The sequence below is a fragment of the Eumetopias jubatus genome, unplaced genomic scaffold (assembly GCF_037043125.1).
Source record: "Eumetopias jubatus isolate StellerSeaLion01/CBP00866 unplaced genomic scaffold, mEumJub1_p1.0 scaffold_1, whole genome shotgun sequence".
NCBI lineage: Eukaryota > Metazoa > Chordata > Mammalia > Carnivora > Otariidae > Eumetopias > Eumetopias jubatus.
In genome coordinates this window covers 140,568,967-140,590,227 of record NW_028274807.1, presented here as the reverse complement: position 1 = coordinate 140,590,227, position 21,261 = coordinate 140,568,967, and the positions used below count along the sequence as shown (strand labels likewise).

Sequence of the window (21,261 nt, the reverse complement as noted above, 5' to 3'; positions counted from 1 at the left end):
CTCTTCCTTCCTTCCTTCCTTTCTTCTAAGATTATTTATTTATTTATTTGTCAGAGAGAGAGAGAGAGAGAGAGAGAGCGCGAATAAGCACGGGGAGTGGCAGGCAGAGGGAGAAGCAGGCTCCCACTGAGCAAGGAGCTCAACGTGGGACTCCATCCCAGGACCTTGGGATCATGACCTGAGCCAAAGGCAGATGCTTAGCCACTCAGAGGAGTCCACCAATTAGCAGTTTCAGTATTCCCCAGAAATGTGGTTTTAACTGGTCAGTCAGGAATTTTCTGAGCAGTGTTAATGAGGTAATCTGTCACATAGACCCTCTTCCATTTCTTACAGGAAGATGAGGTAATCCTCAAAATAAGACCCTCTGCCATTCCCCAGATGGGAAGATGATCTTGCCTAAAACATCCTTTCTTTTCTTTTGCTTATTAGCTTTCTTCCCACCCTCCTTCCTATAAAAACCTTCCATTTTGTATGACTCCTCGGACCTCCCTTCTACTTGCTAGATGGGATGCTGCCAGATGCATGAGTCCTTTAATAAGGCCAATTAAATCTGCAAATTTACTGGTGGATTTTGTCTTTTTAATGGACCATATTATTACAATATTATTGACTATATTCCCTATGCTGTACTTTTCATCCCCATGACTTATTTATTTTATAACTGGAAGTTTGTACCTCTTAATCCCCTTCACATGTTTCTCCCATCCCCTCTGGCTACTACAAGTTTGTTCTTTGTATTTATAAGTCTGTTTCTGATTTTTTTTTTTCCGGTGCCCTTGATCTTGCTGTTACCTCTGCTTGTAATGTTACCTCTTTCCTCCCCTCCCCTAGCAATTTGATCAAGTAATACCATTATCATTCATAACTCAGTTTAAATCTATTGTATTTCTCTGTAACTTTTCCAAACACCTTCACTTTTGTCCTTTTCCCAAACTGGCAGCCCTCATTCCCTTTCTCCTCTAGCAAAAGGCATTCTGTTCTCTCTCACTGAGTTTCCCATGACCCTATTAGAGCTGCACTCATTGCATTGTTGTCATTTGTCTGTATATCGATGTCTTCCATTTTGAACTCCATGAAATCAGGGAACAGGTCTGTTTGTTTTGTTTTTTAAATTTATCAAAAGAGCTACATTTTTTTTCAGTCATCTTCCTTTTGTCTTCCTCTCACTGCAACTGCCCTGGTGCTCTTTTAAACACTATACCAAGGAGTTTAGTTTTCCTTATGGGATTGGATGATTGGGAACATTTAAATTTCAGCTATGACCAGAGGAGGCAATGAAGAGATTCATAATTGTTAAAGGATCTTCTGCTAAAGGTTGGTTCCACGCTTTTCAAAATGACACAGAAGCTGCTATTTGTTTTTACAAAATATGCCCTGGCACTTAGAGAACTGTTGCGGGATGATTATTCGCTCTTCAGGATGAAGATCTTGCCAAGATGTTGTATCCAGGTCTCTGCTAGTATTACCTACTGTTCCAGAAACCCAGGAAGTGTCTTGGGCTACAGCTAAATGTCATTAATTTTAGGTGCTACAAATTCATTGTTAGTGATGAATTTAGGTTCACGTTCACATTTGTTTAGCAATTATTTCCCTGTGCTACATTTTGGATGAATATTTATAATACTTAAGATAATAATTTGCCTTTCAGCACCTTGGAACATTTCATAGTCATTTACATTTGATGAAAGCGTTTTAACACATTATCTTCTTTACTCACTACAACATCACCTTAGGATGAACTCTGGCTAAGCCAGAATTAAGTGGGCAATTGAGAGTAATAAATTCTGTAATTCAGACCTTTACTACATTATTTTTTTAGTAGTTCGGATCAAGTGAGGAGTAGAAAAAGTGCATGGCAATACAAAAGTCACTCAAAAAATGTGGATTAAATAAACTAAGGGCTTATTTTTTTCTTTTGCAAGATGGATGAAGAGAAACTCATTTTTCTAGCATGGTCTCCTGCGTATGTATATGTATATATATTTGTTGTTCAAACTCATGCATGTTTAAAGATTTTTTTTTTATTGAAAGGGGGGAGGGGAAAAGGTAGAGAGAGAGAATCCCAAGTAGACTCCACACAGCATGGAGCCAAGCGGGGCTTGATCTCACAACCCTGAGATCATGACCTGAGTTGAAATCAAAAGTCAGTGGCTTAACTGACTAAGCCATTCAAGAGCCCCTTCTGAGTGTATATTTTTAAGAACTTCTTGAAGTTGACTGCTTAGCTCTTTCACCTCTGGCTTCAAGGGTCTTGGCTCCTACTTTGTTCCTGTTACTACTTTTGGCCACATCCTCAGTGTCGCCCAAGATGCTCTTAGGTCTTAAAGGATGTCCCCTTGTGCCCCACTTCATTCAGTTAACCCAAGTAGAGCTTACAAGGGCTCTTCTGGGTGCACTAGGAATTTAATAGCAAACAAAGGACTCTTCTGGGTGCACTGGGAATTTAATAGCAAACAAAGCAGACCAAAAAAAAAAAAAAATCACTGCTTGAATGGAACATACATGGAGCATACATCACTATGTTAAGGTATGTGTACAGACAATAAACATAATAAAAAGCATAACATATATAAAATGTTATAAGAGGGTAAGTGCTGTACAGAAAAATAAGGCAGAGAAAGGGGATGGAGGGTGTTGTGTATACACTAATTACAGTTATCATGGCTACACTGTAAGAGAGTCCAGAACTGATTCTTCAATATAAACCATATTCACCTTAGAGAGTGATGGTATGGGTACAAGTGATGGATGCCTTCAACAACTTTACAACGTGCTTTTTTTTTTTTTTTAATTCCGGCTCCCCTATTTCTCCATATTCTTTCCTTTTCATTCTTGTTTCATCTTATCTTCCCTTTTTCTTATTGTTGTTCAACTATCTTTAATGAGGCATTGGAATGGTGCACTAGAAAGAGCAGGTATACTAACTAGGACCTAAAGCCAGTTATCTCTATGAGCCTCAGCTTCCTCATCTGTAAAGTGGGGATAATAGTGTTGTGAGGATTAGAGATGAAGCATGTTTGCAAAACATCACAGTCTCTAATTGCAGCCCTCTTTAAATGGTAGCTGTTATTAAAAGCATATCTGCTCTTATACAAGTAAGTGAATAATGTGTGCTAGCCTCAAAGTAACTCTCTGGGAAGTTGAGAACAAGAGGAGACTAGGACCCAAACCAGGAATGAATCTTGCAGCATCCTTTAGTTTCTGACAAAGGGCTTTGCTAATATCCTATTGGAGATGGATAGGACATGAGCTCCGGATCCGCTGTAACATAAATTTTCCCTCCAAAGCACTGATGTAGCTCTTATCAGCTAACTTTGTTATCTTTTAAAAATACGCATGATAATCCTGTTAACAATAATGCCCATAGTAAGCATGCTATGGGTCAGGCAAGTTTGCGGATAGAAAGTCACTTAACCTTTCCATCACCCTGTGTGGCAGGTCCCATCATCATCCCCAGTTAGAGCTGTAGATATTTGAGAGCTGCCCTCCAGATGTGGGTATTTGAGGGTGGACTCAAGAGTGTGGGAGCCGCCGTGGTGCCCGGTCAAAGGGACAAGCACACAAGGATACCTGGTCAGGAGGACTCCCTCTTTCAGAGGCCCAGAGCTGGGGTTCACACCTACTGATCTGAGAGGAAAAAAATACTTGGCAGGAGTCAGGAAGACCCGTTAGTCCCTTTGGGGTTCCCGTGAGCGGCCTTGATAAGGGTGGCATCCTCCTATTCTCCTGCCACTCTAAAGAACGTGGTTAGGAGGTAGGGGCGGTGGTAAACCCCACCGCACTTCAAAACTTCAGGAGAACTTCCCACCCGAAAAAACTTGCTAGACGCTCTGTTTCAGTTAAGATTTTACACAGAGGGGCGGAGCTTCCTGAGGAGGTGGCGGGGGGTGGTTCATGAGGAAATCTGCGAGCCGTCGATTGGCTGGAACCAATGCCCGTCCCGCTTCACTCCCTCCCCTTGTTTGGATGGCCTCCCGGCAGGGCCGGCGGGCGCGCAGAGCAGGCTGGCCGTGCCAAACTGGCAGGGGGCGTGACGAGGGAGGCGGGGAGGGGGCGTGTTGGGGCGGACCCGGGCGCCGCGCGCGTCACGGCCTGCGGCCCCGCCCCCGGGCCCTACGCGGCTTACTCCTCCTTCCCCTCCTAGACCTCCCGCTCGCTCAGTTCTCGCTCCACGTTCCACGCCGCGGCCTCGCTCCCCCGCGAGAGCTAGCTCTGCAGCAGCCGCGCGCACACGCCGCCCCGCGTCTCAGACCCGCGCACGGCTCTCTCCACGCGCGCGCCTCGCTCACGGACGCACGTTCGTTTTCCCTTGCGCGCCTGGGTCTCGGCGGCGGCGGCGGCGGCGGCGGCGGCGGCGGCGGGCGGACCGAGCGGGGCAGCTCCGTAGCGGCCGCCGCGGGTTGGCGGGCGGGCCATGGAGGCGGATGGGGCCGGCGAGCAGATGAGACCGCTACTCACCCGGGTAACGAGCAGGGTGAGGGCGCCGCGGGCGGCGGGGCCCCTCGGCGGGAGGGGGGGGGCGCGGAACTAGGCAGACAAAGGCGGGGGCGCGGCAGGCGTCGCGGTCCGGCCACTTCGTCCAGGGCCCGGAGCCCCTCCGCCGCCCCGCAGCCGGCGCTCCTCGCCATCCCCTTTGTGTGGCCGCCCAGGGCGCCGGTGCGAGGGGGCGACGGCGGCGGCGCCCAGGAGGCCCGAGTGGGGGCCGCCGGCAGCGCGCCGTGGGCATCCTAGTCACCCGCATCCTCGGCGTGGCTCCGGCGAGACCCCGGCACCCCCGCGGGACCATCTCTTCCTTTCTCCCCTCTGCGCTCGCCTCCCTTATTCCCGGGTGGTCTCCCCGGCCCGGGTCTTCGTTCCGGTTGCCTTGGCGCTGGAGTTCAGATTAGCCCCTCCAAAACCCATCTTTTTTCTCCCTCCAAGCGCGGCTCCACCTGTTTCTAGCCTCAGGCAGTGGTGAAGAGTTGGGGTGAATCTTTTCCCTTCTTTCGCGTCTCCCTATCAGGTCCGCGCGGTGTGCTTTGTTCGGTGAGTTCTCCGGCCGCGTGGACGAGCTGCCTTCGCGGCCAAGGCTGCTTTTCGCTGCTGACTCTGCCTGGTCCGCCTCCTCCTCTTTTGGCGAGAACCAGGGGAGTATCCTCCTGCCGCAGGCCAAGTAGAAAGAGGAAAGTGTCTTGAGTCCTCTGAGCTGCTCCTTCTTTCATCAGTCTAGCAAAAGCCGGTATCCCGGTGGCTTTGGCTTCAGGATTCGAGGAGAGTGGGGTGGGCTTTTAGAAGGCCCGCGTTCCCGTTTAGGATGCTGGACCGGCGGCCCATGCTCGAGAAACTGACTTCCTGCTTTCGTGTAGAATGCATGTGTCCCCACAGTTGTGATTCTCTTCTCCCTTCGTAGTTCCTGACTCAAAGGGCATGGAAGTGTTCTAAATTTTCCGACTTCCAATTCTTACTCTGTGACCAGCAAAGGAGCCATGGTTGCAGTGAAAATTTTCCAGTCTTTCACAACTAACAGGAAAATTGCTTTTTGTGTGTTTTTATTCAAGAGTTTTCTTTAACCCACTCCCGGCTCATCCCCCCACCCTCGGCCAATCTTTTTAAAGAGTATTGTTAAGGCCCTGGAGAGTAGTCATTCATTATTACTTCAGTATGTTCACTTACAAATTCTCAAAACATGGAGGAAAACGGAGTCTCCAGACCGTGAAGTCATTTAGCAGTGGTTTTGGGGAAGATCAGGTCACAGTGATGGTAGTGGAATACTGGAAACTCATTCTGAGGAATCTTCAGTAATTCTTTGTGTGACATTTGAATAAGCTGCGTTTTGGAGGGTTTTTTTTTTTTTTTAGCACTTTCTTTGTTATGTATATCAAATACAGTGTTGTCCTTAAATTTATTATTTGCAAATTTTCAATTCAGAGCAGTTAAAGAACATTCTGGTTTTCATAAAGCTGGATGGAATCTGTGTCTTCTCAAATATTGTCTACTTAGCTAGCAAAAGAAGCATGGTAATGCTATTGCCTTCCAGATCAGTGATTCATTCATTCATTGTAATAACACTTAGAACCTATTTTGTCGTATCCAGCAAGACAGAACCAGCTCTGCTCTAATAGAACTTACATTCAAATGAATGACAAAGAACTATCAAGCACTTACTAAAGGCATGACAGAGGAACACTTTGGAAGGGTATACCTCCTAAATCTTTGGGAAGATAAGACTTGGCTACAGTAAACATGTACGAATCAGTAATAGAAATCAAATATAATAAGCTATCCCAGCAGACAGTCTAAAAACAGAATGGGAGAACAGGAAAACTGTTGGTTTAAGTCGGTACAGAACACTGTAACTTAAAAACTGGGAAGAGAGGAAATGTTTGCATTGATAGTTACTTTTTCTCATCAATTTTCCCCTGGAAAAGTCATAAAAATGGAAGATTATGATATTCATCAGTCAAATCTTCTTTAACAGGCAACTACTTGGCATAGCCAAAAAAGTAGAATAAAATTAATATTCATAAAATGCTATCTTGGGTATGTGATTATGCAAAATTTTTAAATACATTGGTGGCAGTTTATATTGCTCTGAAACAAGCCCATCTGTTCCATAATTTAGGCTCTGAGGTTTCTTCTTCTAAAATTCTGTTCTTTTCATTGATCATGGTTTTGGGATTGGAGGAAAGTCATTTAAATTTTATAGAAATGCAACTTTGTTTGCTTTGCTACAAAAACTTATTGCAGGCCTCCCTTAGAATTGACTTGAACAGTCAGTCTTATTTTTTGGTATTAAATATTCTATTACTGTTTAGAAGGTTCCCAAGTTTTGGTAAGTGTTTATTCTTGTCAGTAGTGCATTACTTAACACGGTTCTGTTACCACTGAAATTTTTGGGCTGTTTCATGAGTTTTGTTGTTTTACAATTTCATTCATTTTATGGGTATTAAATTATCTCCCAGGTGCCAGGCGCTGAGGATATGGGCACACAAGGTAGAGTCCTAATCTCATTGAGTTTATTTTGGCATGTATAGTGAACACAGTGATAGTATTTGCATTCCTGCTAATTCCATTTGTGAGTGCCAGTTTAAACATTTTCCTGAGTCCATTAGAAATACTTTTTAAAAAGTAGTCATTCAATAAATAAAAGATAGTAACAACGTAGTGTGAATTCAGTGGTGATTGGCAAAGTGGAAGGTTTTTTGGTGGGTCTGTAAGTAAGCATACTCTTTGGGATCTGTGGTTAGATATTGATAACTCTGGAGATAATATGTACCCAGGCACAGTATCAGAATTTTAGTTACCTTTTTGCCTTTAGTTGGTTTCTCTGCGTCACAGTCCATAGAGTTGTAATAAAGGGAGAGACAGAAATCTCATCTGTCCAAATGAAACTGTAGGACAATTGAGTTGGATTGAAGAATTGTTTTATTTGGTAATTGAAACTGAGAAGTACACAGGTTTTCTTCTAGGAGAGTTTAGTTTAGGCATGAAAATTAGACTGTTTTGTTACACTAGTCTTCTGTTACTTGAGTAGTTTAAAATCGAAAGCCAAAGTAACCTGTTGTTAGAGGAACCTGGTTTATTTTAGTGGTATGTGGTGTGCTAACCCATATATTTTAAAGCCTTAGTAGTTAAACTTGTCAACATCCTGTAATGGGTTGTTTTTCTTCCTTTTTCCTTCCCCTTCTTTCTTACTATATTTTACCCACAAATATGATCTTAAAGTGGATAGAATCTGCAGCTGACAAAATGGGCCATTTACATAAAAGGAGCATACAGATGATTCAGAGGGTTAGTGTTACAGACAGTGTGGCTTTTGATTTATATTATAGCTTCCTCTTGCTGACTATACATTCTTCTATAGTTATCTGCTTTTTATGGATACGGTATTTCCAATTTTGCAGTAAGCATGTATCAGTAATAAAGGTCAGTGTTTATCTATGTAAGGGTGCAGCAACCCGCCCAGCTGCTTTTAAGCCCACTTTGGAACCAAGAGAATTTTTGGTTCCTGTACAAAGCAGGTACCTGTCTCAGTATTTTAGCTTACAATGAAATTTGCCTCTGTTTTTGTTTAGTAAATTACTTCATGTATTTTGTTGAGTAATATTCATTGAATTTTATAACTTGGGGAGACTTTTAGGATTATTTGTAATTATGATAATAAACCATGAAGGAATCTATGTTTGGCATGGTGTTAGGATAGTGTTTGTTAGTGTTGCTGTTAACAGTCTTCCTGAGGGCACAGGACTTAGCAGCCTGGAGTAGTGCTAGGTTTCCTAAATTAGTGACTCTTCACTTCATGGGCTAGACATTTTTAATGACTGCTGTAAGTTGAGAGTGGCCAAACACTTTTTTTTCTTCAGTGCTTGGTTTAGGAAGATAATGTATGTGATCATGACATAAATATGCACTTTTATCGGGAGCTGATTTGCCAGTGCAGAAAGGTTCTAGTTTGGCTATTATACGCAGATTTTCATATTTACTCCAAAGAAGATATTTTTAAATATTTTAATTTTTATTAAGCCATAGTTTGGATTTTAATAAGTCTAAACAGTTTTTTTCAACAATATCCGAGTGAAGCGTAAAGCATAATCTGCCTTTTCATAATGAAATAGAAAAGATAACTTTAAATATTGTTTTTCTTTTGTAGAGAATATGTAGATTAGCGTCATTGGTTTTTATTTTGTTTACATGTCGGACAGTATAGAATTGGCCTCTCTTTCTGGAGTTCAGCACTGTACTGCTTTTTTGTCAGATTTCCAGATTTGGAGAAGCTGTTGAGTTATATGTCATCCCTGACTAGGAACTTGGGAATTGGATATACCTTTGAAAACGGATTCACGTGTGCAGCGTGCCTGTACTTTATATTATAGAATGGACTGTGGACTGGTTTCTCATAAGAGCATGAGAAAAGAAAACATGATACTTATAATCTCTTTTTCTCATAATTTGCCATAGCAAATGTTAATTATTAACACTTGGTGCTTTTATGCTTGGTGCATGTTCTTTTATATACAGATTGTTTTCAGCTTGATACCATTCTTTATTCTGGAAAATACTGAAGATACTTAACACAGATCTTACCTTAGGAATTGATGTTTTCAACAAAGACAGGAATAGAGCAAATTTATATGTAGTAGACTCTCCTCCCATCGAGTTCCATGGTAGTATTTGGAGAGGTTTTCATTAAGAAAAAAAAGTTCTCTTAAGAAACAAATTTTTGAGCTGTGCCTGGGTGGTTCAGTCGGTTAAGCATCTGACTCTTGATTTCAGCTCAGGCCATGATCTCAGGGTTGTGAGATTGAGCCCCCCCATCTGGCTCCGTGCTGGGTGTGGAGGCTGCTTAAGATTCTTTCTTTCCCTCTCTCTCTAAAAAAAAAAAAAAAAAAAAAAAAAAAAAGGAAACAAATTAAAAAAAAAAAGATTTTATTTATTTATTTGTGAGAGAGTGCACGCATGGAGCAGGGGCAGGGGAGAGGGGTAGAGGGAGAAGCAGACTCCCCACTAAGTAGGGAACCCCTCTTGGGGTTCCATCCCTGGACCCTGGGATCATGACCTGAGCCAAAGGCAGTCGCTTAACGGACTGAGCCACCCAGGCACCCCAACAAATTTTTGATAAGAATTTAAATTAGAAATTTCCATTCTATTATAGTTTGGCTACTGGGATGTTGTCGTGATCTAGAAAAACATCTTTCTTTTTTACAATTGTAGCACTTTTTCATATTTGCCATGGGTGGGTGGGGTTTTGGGGGGGAAGTGTCAGGGAATGGAGGGAAGAAGGGTATTACTGGACTGTGTTTGTCTGAATTACAACAGATGCCCCTTGTAGGCATATTCAGACTTTAGCACCAGGCTCCATGAGAGGAGCCTGGTCTGCGCTTCAGTCCCCACCGGCCCTCTCTGAATGCCCTTCTGCCTTTCTGTAGGGTACCAATCCCAAGTCGGATGTGGTAGCCCCGCATTTGTCACGTTTTCAATTTAATACTTCTAATCATTTTGCCTACTGGACTATAATCATGCTTGGGGATTTTTTGCTCTCCATTTTAAATTCCCAGAATTTTTTTTTCTCCTCTGGGCATTCACACTGTCACGTTCAGATCTGCAACAGAAATATTTCTGGTAGATATTGCTGTCTAATGTGAAATGTATTGCATTCTGAAAATCCTGGATGTTAAGATCATATTGTACAAAATGAATTAAAGACGAACTTTTTTAATCCTGTAAGAATCTAATTTATTTATTTAAAATGAGAGACATCTGTGTAAAAATCAGACTACAACCCCTCGTGACAGTTCCCACAATTATTTAGTAGAATTTACTTTGCTTGGTACCATTAATTGTTAAACATGATCCCTTTGAGTGTGCCTTGTTTGCTTTGCATCAAGGTACACTTCATGGTGAATTCTCTTGTGTTTTTTTCATTAGCTCTGGGTTCTGTCCTAACATTTGGAGTATTAATGCTGCCACAGATAATATAGCACTCCTATTCAAAGTTGCTTCCAAAATAGATAAGACCATGGAGACTGTGGTCCATGAATCCCCAGAAACTGAAAAATTTTATGCTTGTATGCATTCTTTCCGGGAGAGGGTCAAATGGCTTTACATTCAGATCTCAAAGGGGTTTATAATCCAAAAAGTAGTGAAGGAATGCCTAGTCTAAAAATTAGCTCAGCTGGCTTTCTTAGAAGTTTATAGAAGTCTTACACTTTGCTTAAATAGATGACAGTAATGATTATATTATAACTCCGGTATCTGCTAAGGTTTGTTTTGGGGAATATTTCGTCTATAGCAGGTTTTGCCAGTTGAGTTTGGGAAATGTCACACACTATATTTTTCAGAGATTCATAATGCATAATGGTGTATTAAAGGCTCTGAGAAATCCTATAATAAATACATTAAACTTTGATGGGGAGAGAATATAGTCATGTGAAATGGAAATTTCTGATGGTTCTTACAAAATATGAACAGTAGGTCACTAATCTCTCCTAATACAGGTCTAAGAAAGCAAATCCTGTGATAGTGATAATTCACTTTGTTACAGTAGCAGGAGAGATTTGAAAAATGTATCACTTAGGAAGACACTTTGGAAGCAACCTGATAAGGTCTGGTTGAATAAATGGTGGTATAGCCACAGAGTGAGGTACTACTATAAAAAAAGAGTGGGGAAGATCTCTTTGTGCTGATGTGGACAGATCTCTAGGATAAATAGATTAAAAAAGGCAAAGTGAGCGACAGAGGGCACTATACAGTGCCTTTAAGGGGATAATAAGAATGTATATTTGTATTTACTAGTATTTTTATAAATGCACAGGAAAGGAAAACAAAAAAACAACAAAAAATGGTTGCCATGAAAGGTATGAGGGAACAGGAATTGAGACAGGAGTGGGGGCAAAACTTTAATACATACCTTTCTATGTAGTTTTGGTTTTTGAACTGTGCAAACACAGTATCTATTCAGTAATATAGAAAGGATGGTTTCTTATATTACTTTAGGTCATGGGTTAACACCTAGCTATTTCATGAGTGACTTGGTATAATTTAATATGATATCGGCTGCTTAATTTTTCGTGTTAAAAAGGCACCATATGAATGGCAGAGTTGTTAATACATGCTTATCAGTAAAAGCACATACTACATGCCTAGCTCTGTTACTGAATCCTTTGGCAGCTTTGAGTTTGCATGGTACTGATCCTCCTCTCACTTTCAACTCCTTTCTCTCCAGGGATTTAGATTGTGGAGGAGTAAGTAGAAGGCATGATGTGGGAAGAAACTGAAGGTGCCTTAGGCATAGGAAAGAACTGCTTGGTTATATATATTCTTAAACTTAGAATTTTCCTTTCGATTTTTATACTTACCTTCAATTGAGGATTGTAAGTGTTAAAAAAGAAATCATCCAGACTAATTACGATTAATTGTTGAGATTACTGCGGCACAGTTGGAGGGGCACCACTCAGTTTTCTGGTTTCGTTCTGGAAGGCACCATTTACCTTGAGTGTGGTGTGACCGCTTTCCATAGAGATGTGCAGTGTAGCAGTACTGTGGGAAGACAGCACTCTACCTATGGATTCTTCCCGTTGTATGGACTCCATGTGAAGTGTCAGTTCCTACATTTAAAACTAATTAAAAATAAGACTAAGAAATGATTTCTATTTAGCCGGTTTTTAGAAGCCAATAATTTGGAAAAGAGAATCATTTTTATCTTCTCTTGAAAGTATTTTCATATTTATATTTGAGTGCAAACCTCAGTGGTATTCTGAGACTTCCCAGCACCTCACATGGACTAATGAAACCTCTTCTAACGGGAGCGCTGGGTAAGGAGGAGGAATGCCATGATTCTCATATTGTTGTGAATTGCTAATGTAGGATTAATGATTTTGTCTTTTGCTCTGGGGCAAGTGAAGAACAGGTAACTAACTCTTTAGAGAAAGCTTTCTTTGAGGCATGCATTTTATTAGGCATCTTTTAATCACTTATTATCCCTGTTACAGATGTGAACTCCTAGGCAGAGAAATTTTCTGAAATTTTCCAGGTCATACAATTCGTAGGAGGCTAAGCTGAGATTTGAACTCATGGTTGATGACAAATCACTGCTTCTCCCTCTTGTTCCATTTCTCATTAGCCGAGAGTAGTCAGTGATCCCTGTTTGTCAGTACCATTTAACATTAATCACATTAGATAATTTTACATGTATGATACTTGAAAGCTCTATTTGTCTTAGATAATTAACTGTATTTTTATATTAAAAATTTTTATTACTATAACTTCTGTGAATTTGTTGCTAATGCGGAAACTAAATATTTCAAAGAAATTTGCCTCTTTGTCTCCAGATTCAAGGAATTTAATATATTTTTCTGGATCACTTTTGATTCCTCAATTAGGTCTATTCTGGGGTTTAACACATAGAAAGCATTCAATGACTATTTGTTCAGTGAATGAATATTAAGATAATATCATGAACTAAGATTTGAAGTTGAATATGGTTAATTGTTTATAATCAGTTAAGAAATCTTACAGCTTTTATCTGGGGTGTTATCATCAAGGAAAAGACTCCTGCTTTGCTTGATGTAACTGCCAGTAGAAGAGAATATTTTTTGCCTTGGTTCTATTGAGGGGTAATATTGAATAAATACACTGGATTGATCCCAGAGTAAGAGTACTTAATATTTTTTAAAACTGTGATATGATTTCAAGCAAGTGAATATTAAGTACATTAAAATGAAAATTTTATGTCTCTTAAGATACTTCACAAGTTCTAAATACATTAATACTTGTGTAATATTTGCTTTATGAAAATCTGCGAGTTTTAATGTATACAATTATAAAAGGACCAATGGCAAGAAGAGGGATCTCAAACCCCAGATACAATGTCAGCTGTTACATATATATTGGTTTGAAATCGTGCTATTTCTCTTAATTCATTAGGATTATTACTTACATAAAAAGTGTATTGGTTTTTGTTCATTTGCGTTTAATTTTGTGATTTTTGAGGCCCATGGGCCCTCTTTCTTCCCGGACTCTGCCTCCCTAACTTCCTGGTCCATGCACCAGTGTTTGCACGGGTGCTGTAACTGGCCGGTGCACTGACTTGGTAGAGCCCTTTCAGTAATACTCTGTATTTATTTTTGTTTTGCTTATAATTGTTCCCAGATGACCTTATAATATGTTCAGGTGGAATTTCTTTCTTTCTTTCTTTCTTTTTTTAATAGGAGGAATTTCTTTATCCATTTTTGCACGTTCCATTAGTAGTATCCTCAGGATAAGGTTCTGTTGTGGGCCTGTTTAAATCTGGGCAGGTTGGTCTCCCTTTTGTTAGGAATAAGGGATTCTTTCAGACTAAAATTGGCCTTCATTTTGTCTTTCATTTTATTTTATTGAACTGTTTTTATTCAGTTAATAGGAAATTCACTAAATAACCACAAGGCCAAAACCTTATTTTCAGGACAAGGTAAAATTTGGAGTAGCCTAATCTTAGCCCCTGACAAGTATGTGCTTGGGGTTCACACACACGGGGTTCCCATACGTAATCTGCTACCTGGTGGCCTTGGGCAACTAACATCTTTGAATCTCATTTTTCTCATCTGTAAAATTGAAATTATAATACTTATAGGGCTTCTTCAGGATCAGGGAAAAGATTATACTGTGCATAAAATGCTGAATATGCCTGTGGAAACATGTAGTTAGTAACCAACCTCTATTCTTATGAAATATCTCATATAACAAAATTAAAATTCTAAAAGAATTAGTCTACATATTGATTGAAAAGAAATAGAAAATAGAGTCTTGACTATCCTCTGGCATTGAGATATTCTGGATAGCTCTGTGGTAAGACGTTAGGTATTAGGAAAAACTCAGTCTTCTACCTGTATTTTTCCTTAACTCTCACATGACTGCCACGTTGACTTCTCTTTACTCTCACCACACTTCTGACAACAGCTGTGGGAGGGGGTGTTTCCTCTTACCAAGCAGTTCTGTGACACGAGCTGGGTGTCCTGCAATTTAACTCAATTCTGGCACTATCTATCTAGAGATAGCATCTGATCCCCAGGTTAAATACCCCAACTCACACAGCTGCCCCTTTAGATGCCAATGGCCAGTCCAGGTTGTTACCTGTCCTTCTGACTGACAGCTAGAAAGCGAGGTTCCCCTGTCCCTGCTTGGATTCGATTGATATGCTAGAGCAGCTCACAGACCTCAGAAAAACCGTTTATTTACTGTTTGCCAGTTTATTCTGAAAGGATATGATAAAGGACATAGATGAACATCCAGATGGATGAGATGCACGGGGCAAGGGGTTGTGGAGCTTCCATCGATCTCTTAAGAGTGCCACTGTCCCAGCACTTCCACCCACGTGGTGCGGCCGCCTGGAGGCTCTCCAGGCCTTGTACTTGGGGAGTTTTATGGAGGCTTGATTGAGTGGGCATGACAGTCATTAACTCCATTTCCAGCCCCTCTCCCCTCTCCAGAGAGTGGGGTTAGGGCCGAATTCCAAGCTTCTAACCATGAGCAGCCCCTATCCAGGAGCCACTAGGAGTCACCTCAGTAGAACAAGAGATCCTGCTGTCCTCCAAGAAATGCCAAGGGATTTAAGAGTTCTCTGTCAGGAATCAGGGACGAAATGTTTAGAAGTTTAAAACATAGATTATTTTCGTATTTAACCATTTGACAAAACATTTAAAATGTAATATATGTCTTTCCTTTTAAAAATAGAGTACTGATTACTAGTATTAGACTGTTGTGGTCTTTTTAAATCTTATTTTAATTATTTTCTTTTGACATTGGATTTCTTATGTGTTATGGATTTGTTATAGATAACAAATGAAATCATGTAGTTATTTAAACAGGAAAGGGGAGGAGAAGGGTTTTCTGTTATGTCACTAGGTGACACCAATTTTACCTCCTCAGATGGTCTTCTGATTCTTGGCTTGTTACAGATAGCTGAGGTTGCTAGATAGCTTAATTCTGTTCTGATGAGATATTCCTGTATCTTCTTGTCACTGTTAGGCTTTCAGAATTCAGTCTGCAGGGTATTGCAGTATTAGGGGAGTTTAGCACACTGCTTGGCAGAGGAGGTTTAAGATGGTTCCTAATTGTTCTTCTGCTAAGGCTCAATGACCAGAAATTTTATGAATTTATAGTTTCATCTTAAATTTAATTATCATTTATATTATTTTTTCTGTAATCTGAAATAACAAGAATTACCATGTATTTAATTGGATAAAGTGAGGCTTCTGAATATATGTACACATATTTTCATTATATATAAATGGTTATATATTAATTTGAACCATTGAATCATTAAACAATTTAGAGATATATAGGAATTTTTAGATTATTTGTAGCATTGAATTTTAATAGGTTATATTAGTTAAGTTAACATTCTATTACAAAAATGACCTTTCAAAAGGTCATTATTGTAGGAATTTTAAGGTAATGCAGTTTTAAGGAGGTCAGATAAAGACTTTATTGTCAGTTGCATTTTTTTTTTTGAGGTTGATGTTTTCTTCCATTTTTCAAGCTACTTCAGATCTGTTTTGTTTTATTTTTAAATATTTATTTATTTTAGAGAGAAAGAGCACAAGGTTGGGGGACGGGGTGGGGTGAGGAGAGGAGGGAGAGGGAGAAGCAGGTTCCCGGCTGAGCAGGAAGCCTGATGCCATGGGAGCCTGATGCGATGCCAGGCTTGATGTGGTTCTTAATCCCAGAACCCTGAGATCATGACCTGAGCTGAAGGCAGATGCTTAACTGAGCTACCCCGTTGCCCCCAGATCTGTTTTAAAAACAATTTTGATAGAGGTCAGATATAAATAAATGTAATTTTACTGATTAAAAATCAAACCAGTATTTTAATATAATGATTTTATAGCAAAGTATGGGCCCTTCCAGAATTAGAATTCATTTTGGAGACGTGGAGACGCGATGAATGAGAGGCAGGGGATAAGGTCATAAAGGGAGTGAGGGAAAGAAGTTTTTTTTTTTTAATTTATTTTTTATTTTTTTCCATTTTTAAAATTTAAGTTCAATTAACATCTAATGTATTATTGGTTTCAGAGGTAGAGGTCAGTGATTCGTCAGTCTTATATAATACCCAGTGCTCATTACATCACGTTTTCTCCTTAATATCCATCACCCAGTTATCCCAATCCGCCTCCCCTCCAGCAACCCTCAGTTTGTTTCCTATGATTAAGGGTCTCTTAACGGTTTGTCTCCCTCTCTGGTTTCATCTTGTTTTACTTTTTCCTCTCTTCCCTTATGATCCTCTGTTTTGTTTCTTAAATTCCACGTGTCAGTGAGATATGATAATTGTCTTTCTCTGACTTTTTTCGCTTAGCATAATACCCTCTAGTTCTATCCAGTTGTTGCAAATGGCAAGATTTCATTTTTGTTGATGGCTGAGTAGTATTCCATTGTGTATATCTACCACATCTTCTTTATCCATTCATCTACTGATGGACATCTAGGCTCTTTCCATAGTTTGGCTATTGTGGACGTTGATGCTATAAACATTGGAGTGCAGGTGCCCCTTCGGATCCCTACATTTGTATCCTTGGGGTAAATACCCAGTAGTGCAATTGCTGGGTCGTATGGTAGCTCTATTTTCAACTTTTTGAGGAACCTCCATACTGTTTTCCAGAGTGGTTGCACCAGCTTGCATTCCCACCAACAGTGTAAGATGGTTCCCCTTTCTCTGAGGGAAAGAAGTTTTAGATTAAATTTCATTGTTTCAGATCACAGTTAAAAAGTACAAATTGCATGTTTTACATAATTGCATTTATAGTCAATTTTTATATGTTAATTTATTTTGCTATCATCTCCTAATTGGGTTAAAAAGGTTAAGTGGTGAATATTGAGTGGATTGGCCACTAGGGATTGTTTTATACTTAGAGTGCTAGTGCTTCCTTAGTTATGGTTGTGAACTTCAAATAGGGGCAGCTTGAGATTCTAATTTGTTGGCAGTGAATCTCAGATTATCGAGGGTTGCTGCATCTTCCTGCCTCTACAATAGGTAGAGGTATCTGGTTAGAAAAGTAAATCATGTTCATTGAGAAAAATTTTTGTAGAAAGCCCAAATGATACCATTTCAGCTTTATTTTTCAATCTGCCTCAAGAGAATGGCACATACATCATAATAAATGAGGACTGATAGACTAATTTTGGTTGGGCCTGTTGGTTAGTGGTTTTTTAGTGTTTAATGCCTTGAATTATTCCAGAGATAACAACTTTTGCTATAGTTTGTTGTCTGTCATAAATGAAGTTGATCTTTGTGTTTTAGAGTGTAGGTCTAGGACCTTTAATCAGAACTTTTTACTCATGGTGTTGATTGTGATTTTACCCTTTTTCACTTTGTCCCCCATTATTCAAAATAGTTATGAAGCTAAAACCTTGACTAGCCTCTGCTTGTTCAGCTTTTAAAGTGGGTATTGTTAAATAAAATTTAGGAGGGATTACCCCAAATATCATTCCCTGCATCTTCTCCTCACTGTTTTCCAGACTGTTGTGATTTATTAGTGATTTGCAAAAACAATTTTATTGGGTTATCACAAGCATTAACAAAGTAAAGTAACTTGGGGCGCCTGGGTGGCTCAGTCATTAAGCGTCTGCCTTCGGCTCAGGTCATGATCCCAGGGTCCTGGTATTGAGCCCCGCATCGGGCTCCCTGCCCAGCGGGAAGCCTGCTTCTCCCTCTCCCACTCCCCCTGCTTGTGTTCCCTCTCTCGCTGTGTCTCTCTCTCTGTGAAATAAATAAATAAAATCTTAAAAAACAAAACAAAACAGAACAAAGTAAAGTAACAGTAGAAAATACCAAACAATACATTTGGGTGAATAATTGTTTTGTGAAACTTTTGTTACATATACATACATAGATGTAAACAGAGAACTGTGTCTATTGTAGTGCCAGGGATTCCTGTTAAAAGACAATAGGAAATCCATTTCTGTAAGGTTAACATTTGATTACATTCTTTTGAGAATTATATTTACATATATATATACATATATAATGTTTTTTCATTTAAAATTTTAACAAATCCAAATAAATATCTAGATTAAACACTATTATTTGATGTCTAAGTTAATGCTACATCAAAAGGTTTTATATTGGAGAATTTAACTTCTGGTTCCATGTATAATAAATGAGGTATAATGAGGAAGAAGAACTTCCAACAGATTTTCCTCTGTTCAATGTTAAACTCTCATCAACTGTTTAAGGCTTTAGGATTGTGGGCAAAAAAACCCAAAACAAAACATATATATATGTGTATGTGATATGTAAATAAAAAGTTTAGTCAGTTTAGTCAGTCTGACCCACAAGTATCTGAGATATTGTAATATTTTTAAGGAGATGATCATTTGGAAAGGACCTACATGGAACACACCATAGAGAAAATCTTACCTTAATACCTGAGCAATTGAATCAGTTCTCTATTGCTGTACATTAGCTACTTTGAGATTTTATAAGAAGCAAGATGAGAAGCATGGACTCGTTAATGGTATTAAACTGAAATTCTTCTGTTTTATGTGTATGTAAATACATAGAGAAGGTTTGAAAGAAGACAAGTATTGTTTATTGTATAGTATAATCCTTATAGACTTAGGTTTTTTTTTGAAGAGAGATCTGAGGGAGATTGCATTTGGTTCAGTAGTTTATTGATGTAGGAAGGAATGAGTCTGATTCTATTGGATAAGCTGTATTTTTTTTCTTAATCTCTACACCTGACATGGGGCTTGAACTCACAACCCTGAGATCAAGAGTTGCATGTGCTACCACCAACTGAGCCAGCCAGGTGCTCCTGATAAGCTATAATTTAAGTATATTTGCAGATTAAGTATTAGTGAGAAAAGCAAAGTATGTTCCTTATGATTCCATTTTTTGTATGTATTTATTGGAAGGTGATTTAATATTGAATATCATTAATATTGAATATTAAAATACATAAAAATTAATACTGAATATCTTGGAGGTGGAATTTAAGGGTAAACAGAAGATTATTAGTTTTTGAAATTTTTACCTAGAGCATGTATTATTTTTATAATAAAATATATATTGTTTTAAGTAAACTGTACCCCCAACATGGGGCTCAAATTCAGTGACCCCGAGATCAAGAGTTGCATGCTCTACTGATTGAGCCAGCCAGGTGCCTCTATAATAAAAATATTTTAAAGTATCTGAAGTTACTCTCTTATAGCCACTTCTTACCTAGATTCATTATTCCTAAAAGAGTTAAATTATTTTGTAGGGATTGGACAAAATGATCATTTTTTTCACTGGATCATCTTAGCACCTTAGTAATGGCTTTAATTATTGACAAGTGTCTTCAGTTTTTAACTGTAAAGATGGTTGTAGTGAAAATTATTTTCATATAATTGAGATTTAGGCTCTTGATGAGTTTAAGTGTGTTTAGGCTTGGCTGTCATCTTATGAGAGGTCCTCTAAATTAGTTATGCCATTCTAGAACGGAGTTCCTTTACCAGGTTTTTAAGCCTCATCAATGTTTGGAGCTTTTGATGACTGTTAGAGAAGTCTTCAGTGGACCCAGCGTAGGAATATTTATCCTGTTTTACAGTGTTGTAAATGTGATCCGGATAACAGTATACTCCTGTAATTCCTGTTCTGTGAATCTTGAGGCTCCTCCAGTCACTTAACCTGCCTTCCATTTTTGTTTTTGTCTGTTGCCTGCATTTTCCTGTCCAGTTTAGAATCCATGGCCCGTATCTCCCGCCTTCGCCTTGTTGTTTGAGGACATTTATCATCATGTCTCTTGGTATTAAATATTTCAGTAAATTCCTAATTCTCAGTCAGTTTAACTGTGTTGGAGATACGTAGAACAGCTGGAAAATTAAGTTATCCAGCTTTATAGATTGGTACCCCTATACATTGGTGTTTCTTTCCCTCTGGTTCCTCATCAAACAGAAAATACTTCCTTGTCTGATTCTCTCCTATTCTCTCCAGTGGGCACACCAAACATTCTTGCTCTCTTCAGAATGTATCCTCTCACCCCTCAATCTTAGTAAATATTGCTACTTTCTTCACAGAGGCACTGGAGGAAACCAGAAGGATCTTCATCCACTGCTATTTCTACTTGGATAGCTCAGCTGGAACTTGTGGTGTCTTATGTGGGACTTATCAAACCTTTTCTTCCTGTGTTTCTTATCTCAGTGAATGGCACACTATCTATTTGGCTCAAATTTGAAAATGTGAGCATTGTTAGGACTTTTTCTCTCCCTCTGCCCAAACCCCAAATCCAGTGGATTCAGCGTCCTGAATTGGTCTCCTTTCTTCATACTTCCTTTGATCTTCTTTTGCCTAGAATAATACAGTATCTTTCCAGTTGGCTTCCAGTGTTAAAAAGTTATTCAATGGCACTTGCGAAAGAAGGTAAAGCAGACTTCATTTAAGGGAGACCATCAGGATATTAGTGTAGGGACCACTACAGTGGAGGAGAGGGATTGGACCCAGCTCTGACTCTAATGAGGACAAGAGGCATTTATATCCAAGAAGCAGGGATGGGGGTCAGTGGACGGAAAATTACTGAGAGGAAAGACGATTCTTGTTAGACCAACTTGGCAGAATCTGGAAAGCAGGACAGGGTGGTAAGGTATCTAAGGTGGCTAGACACCAAGGATGAGGGATTTTCATTAACGATTTATCAGGATTCTCACTCATACTGGATTCTACAAGGACAGAGGGAAACCCCAGGTCTGCTTAGAGAAGCCTGATTAAAGTTCAGTCAAAGGAGACAGTCTTTGTCACCAGTTTCTACACTGTTGCCTTTGCCTTGGTAGGGG

The 21,261-nt window shown here is 39.6% G+C and overlaps 1 protein-coding gene across 3 annotated transcripts in view; it reads left to right on the top strand.

Annotated features, from left to right (window-relative positions):
- Positions 1–4,358: 4,358 nt before the first annotated feature.
- Positions 4,359–21,261, top strand: part of SLC4A7 (solute carrier family 4 member 7) — a 98,066-nt gene continuing 81,163 nt past the window's right edge. For all 3 annotated transcript variants that reach the window (XM_028099106.2, XM_028099105.2, XM_028099103.2), the window contains exon 1: positions 4,359–4,462. In XM_028099106.2, the coding sequence (XP_027954907.1) occupies positions 4,415–4,462 (48 nt within the window). In that variant the 5' untranslated portion in view covers positions 4,359–4,414. The remainder of the gene's footprint in view (positions 4,463–21,261) is intronic.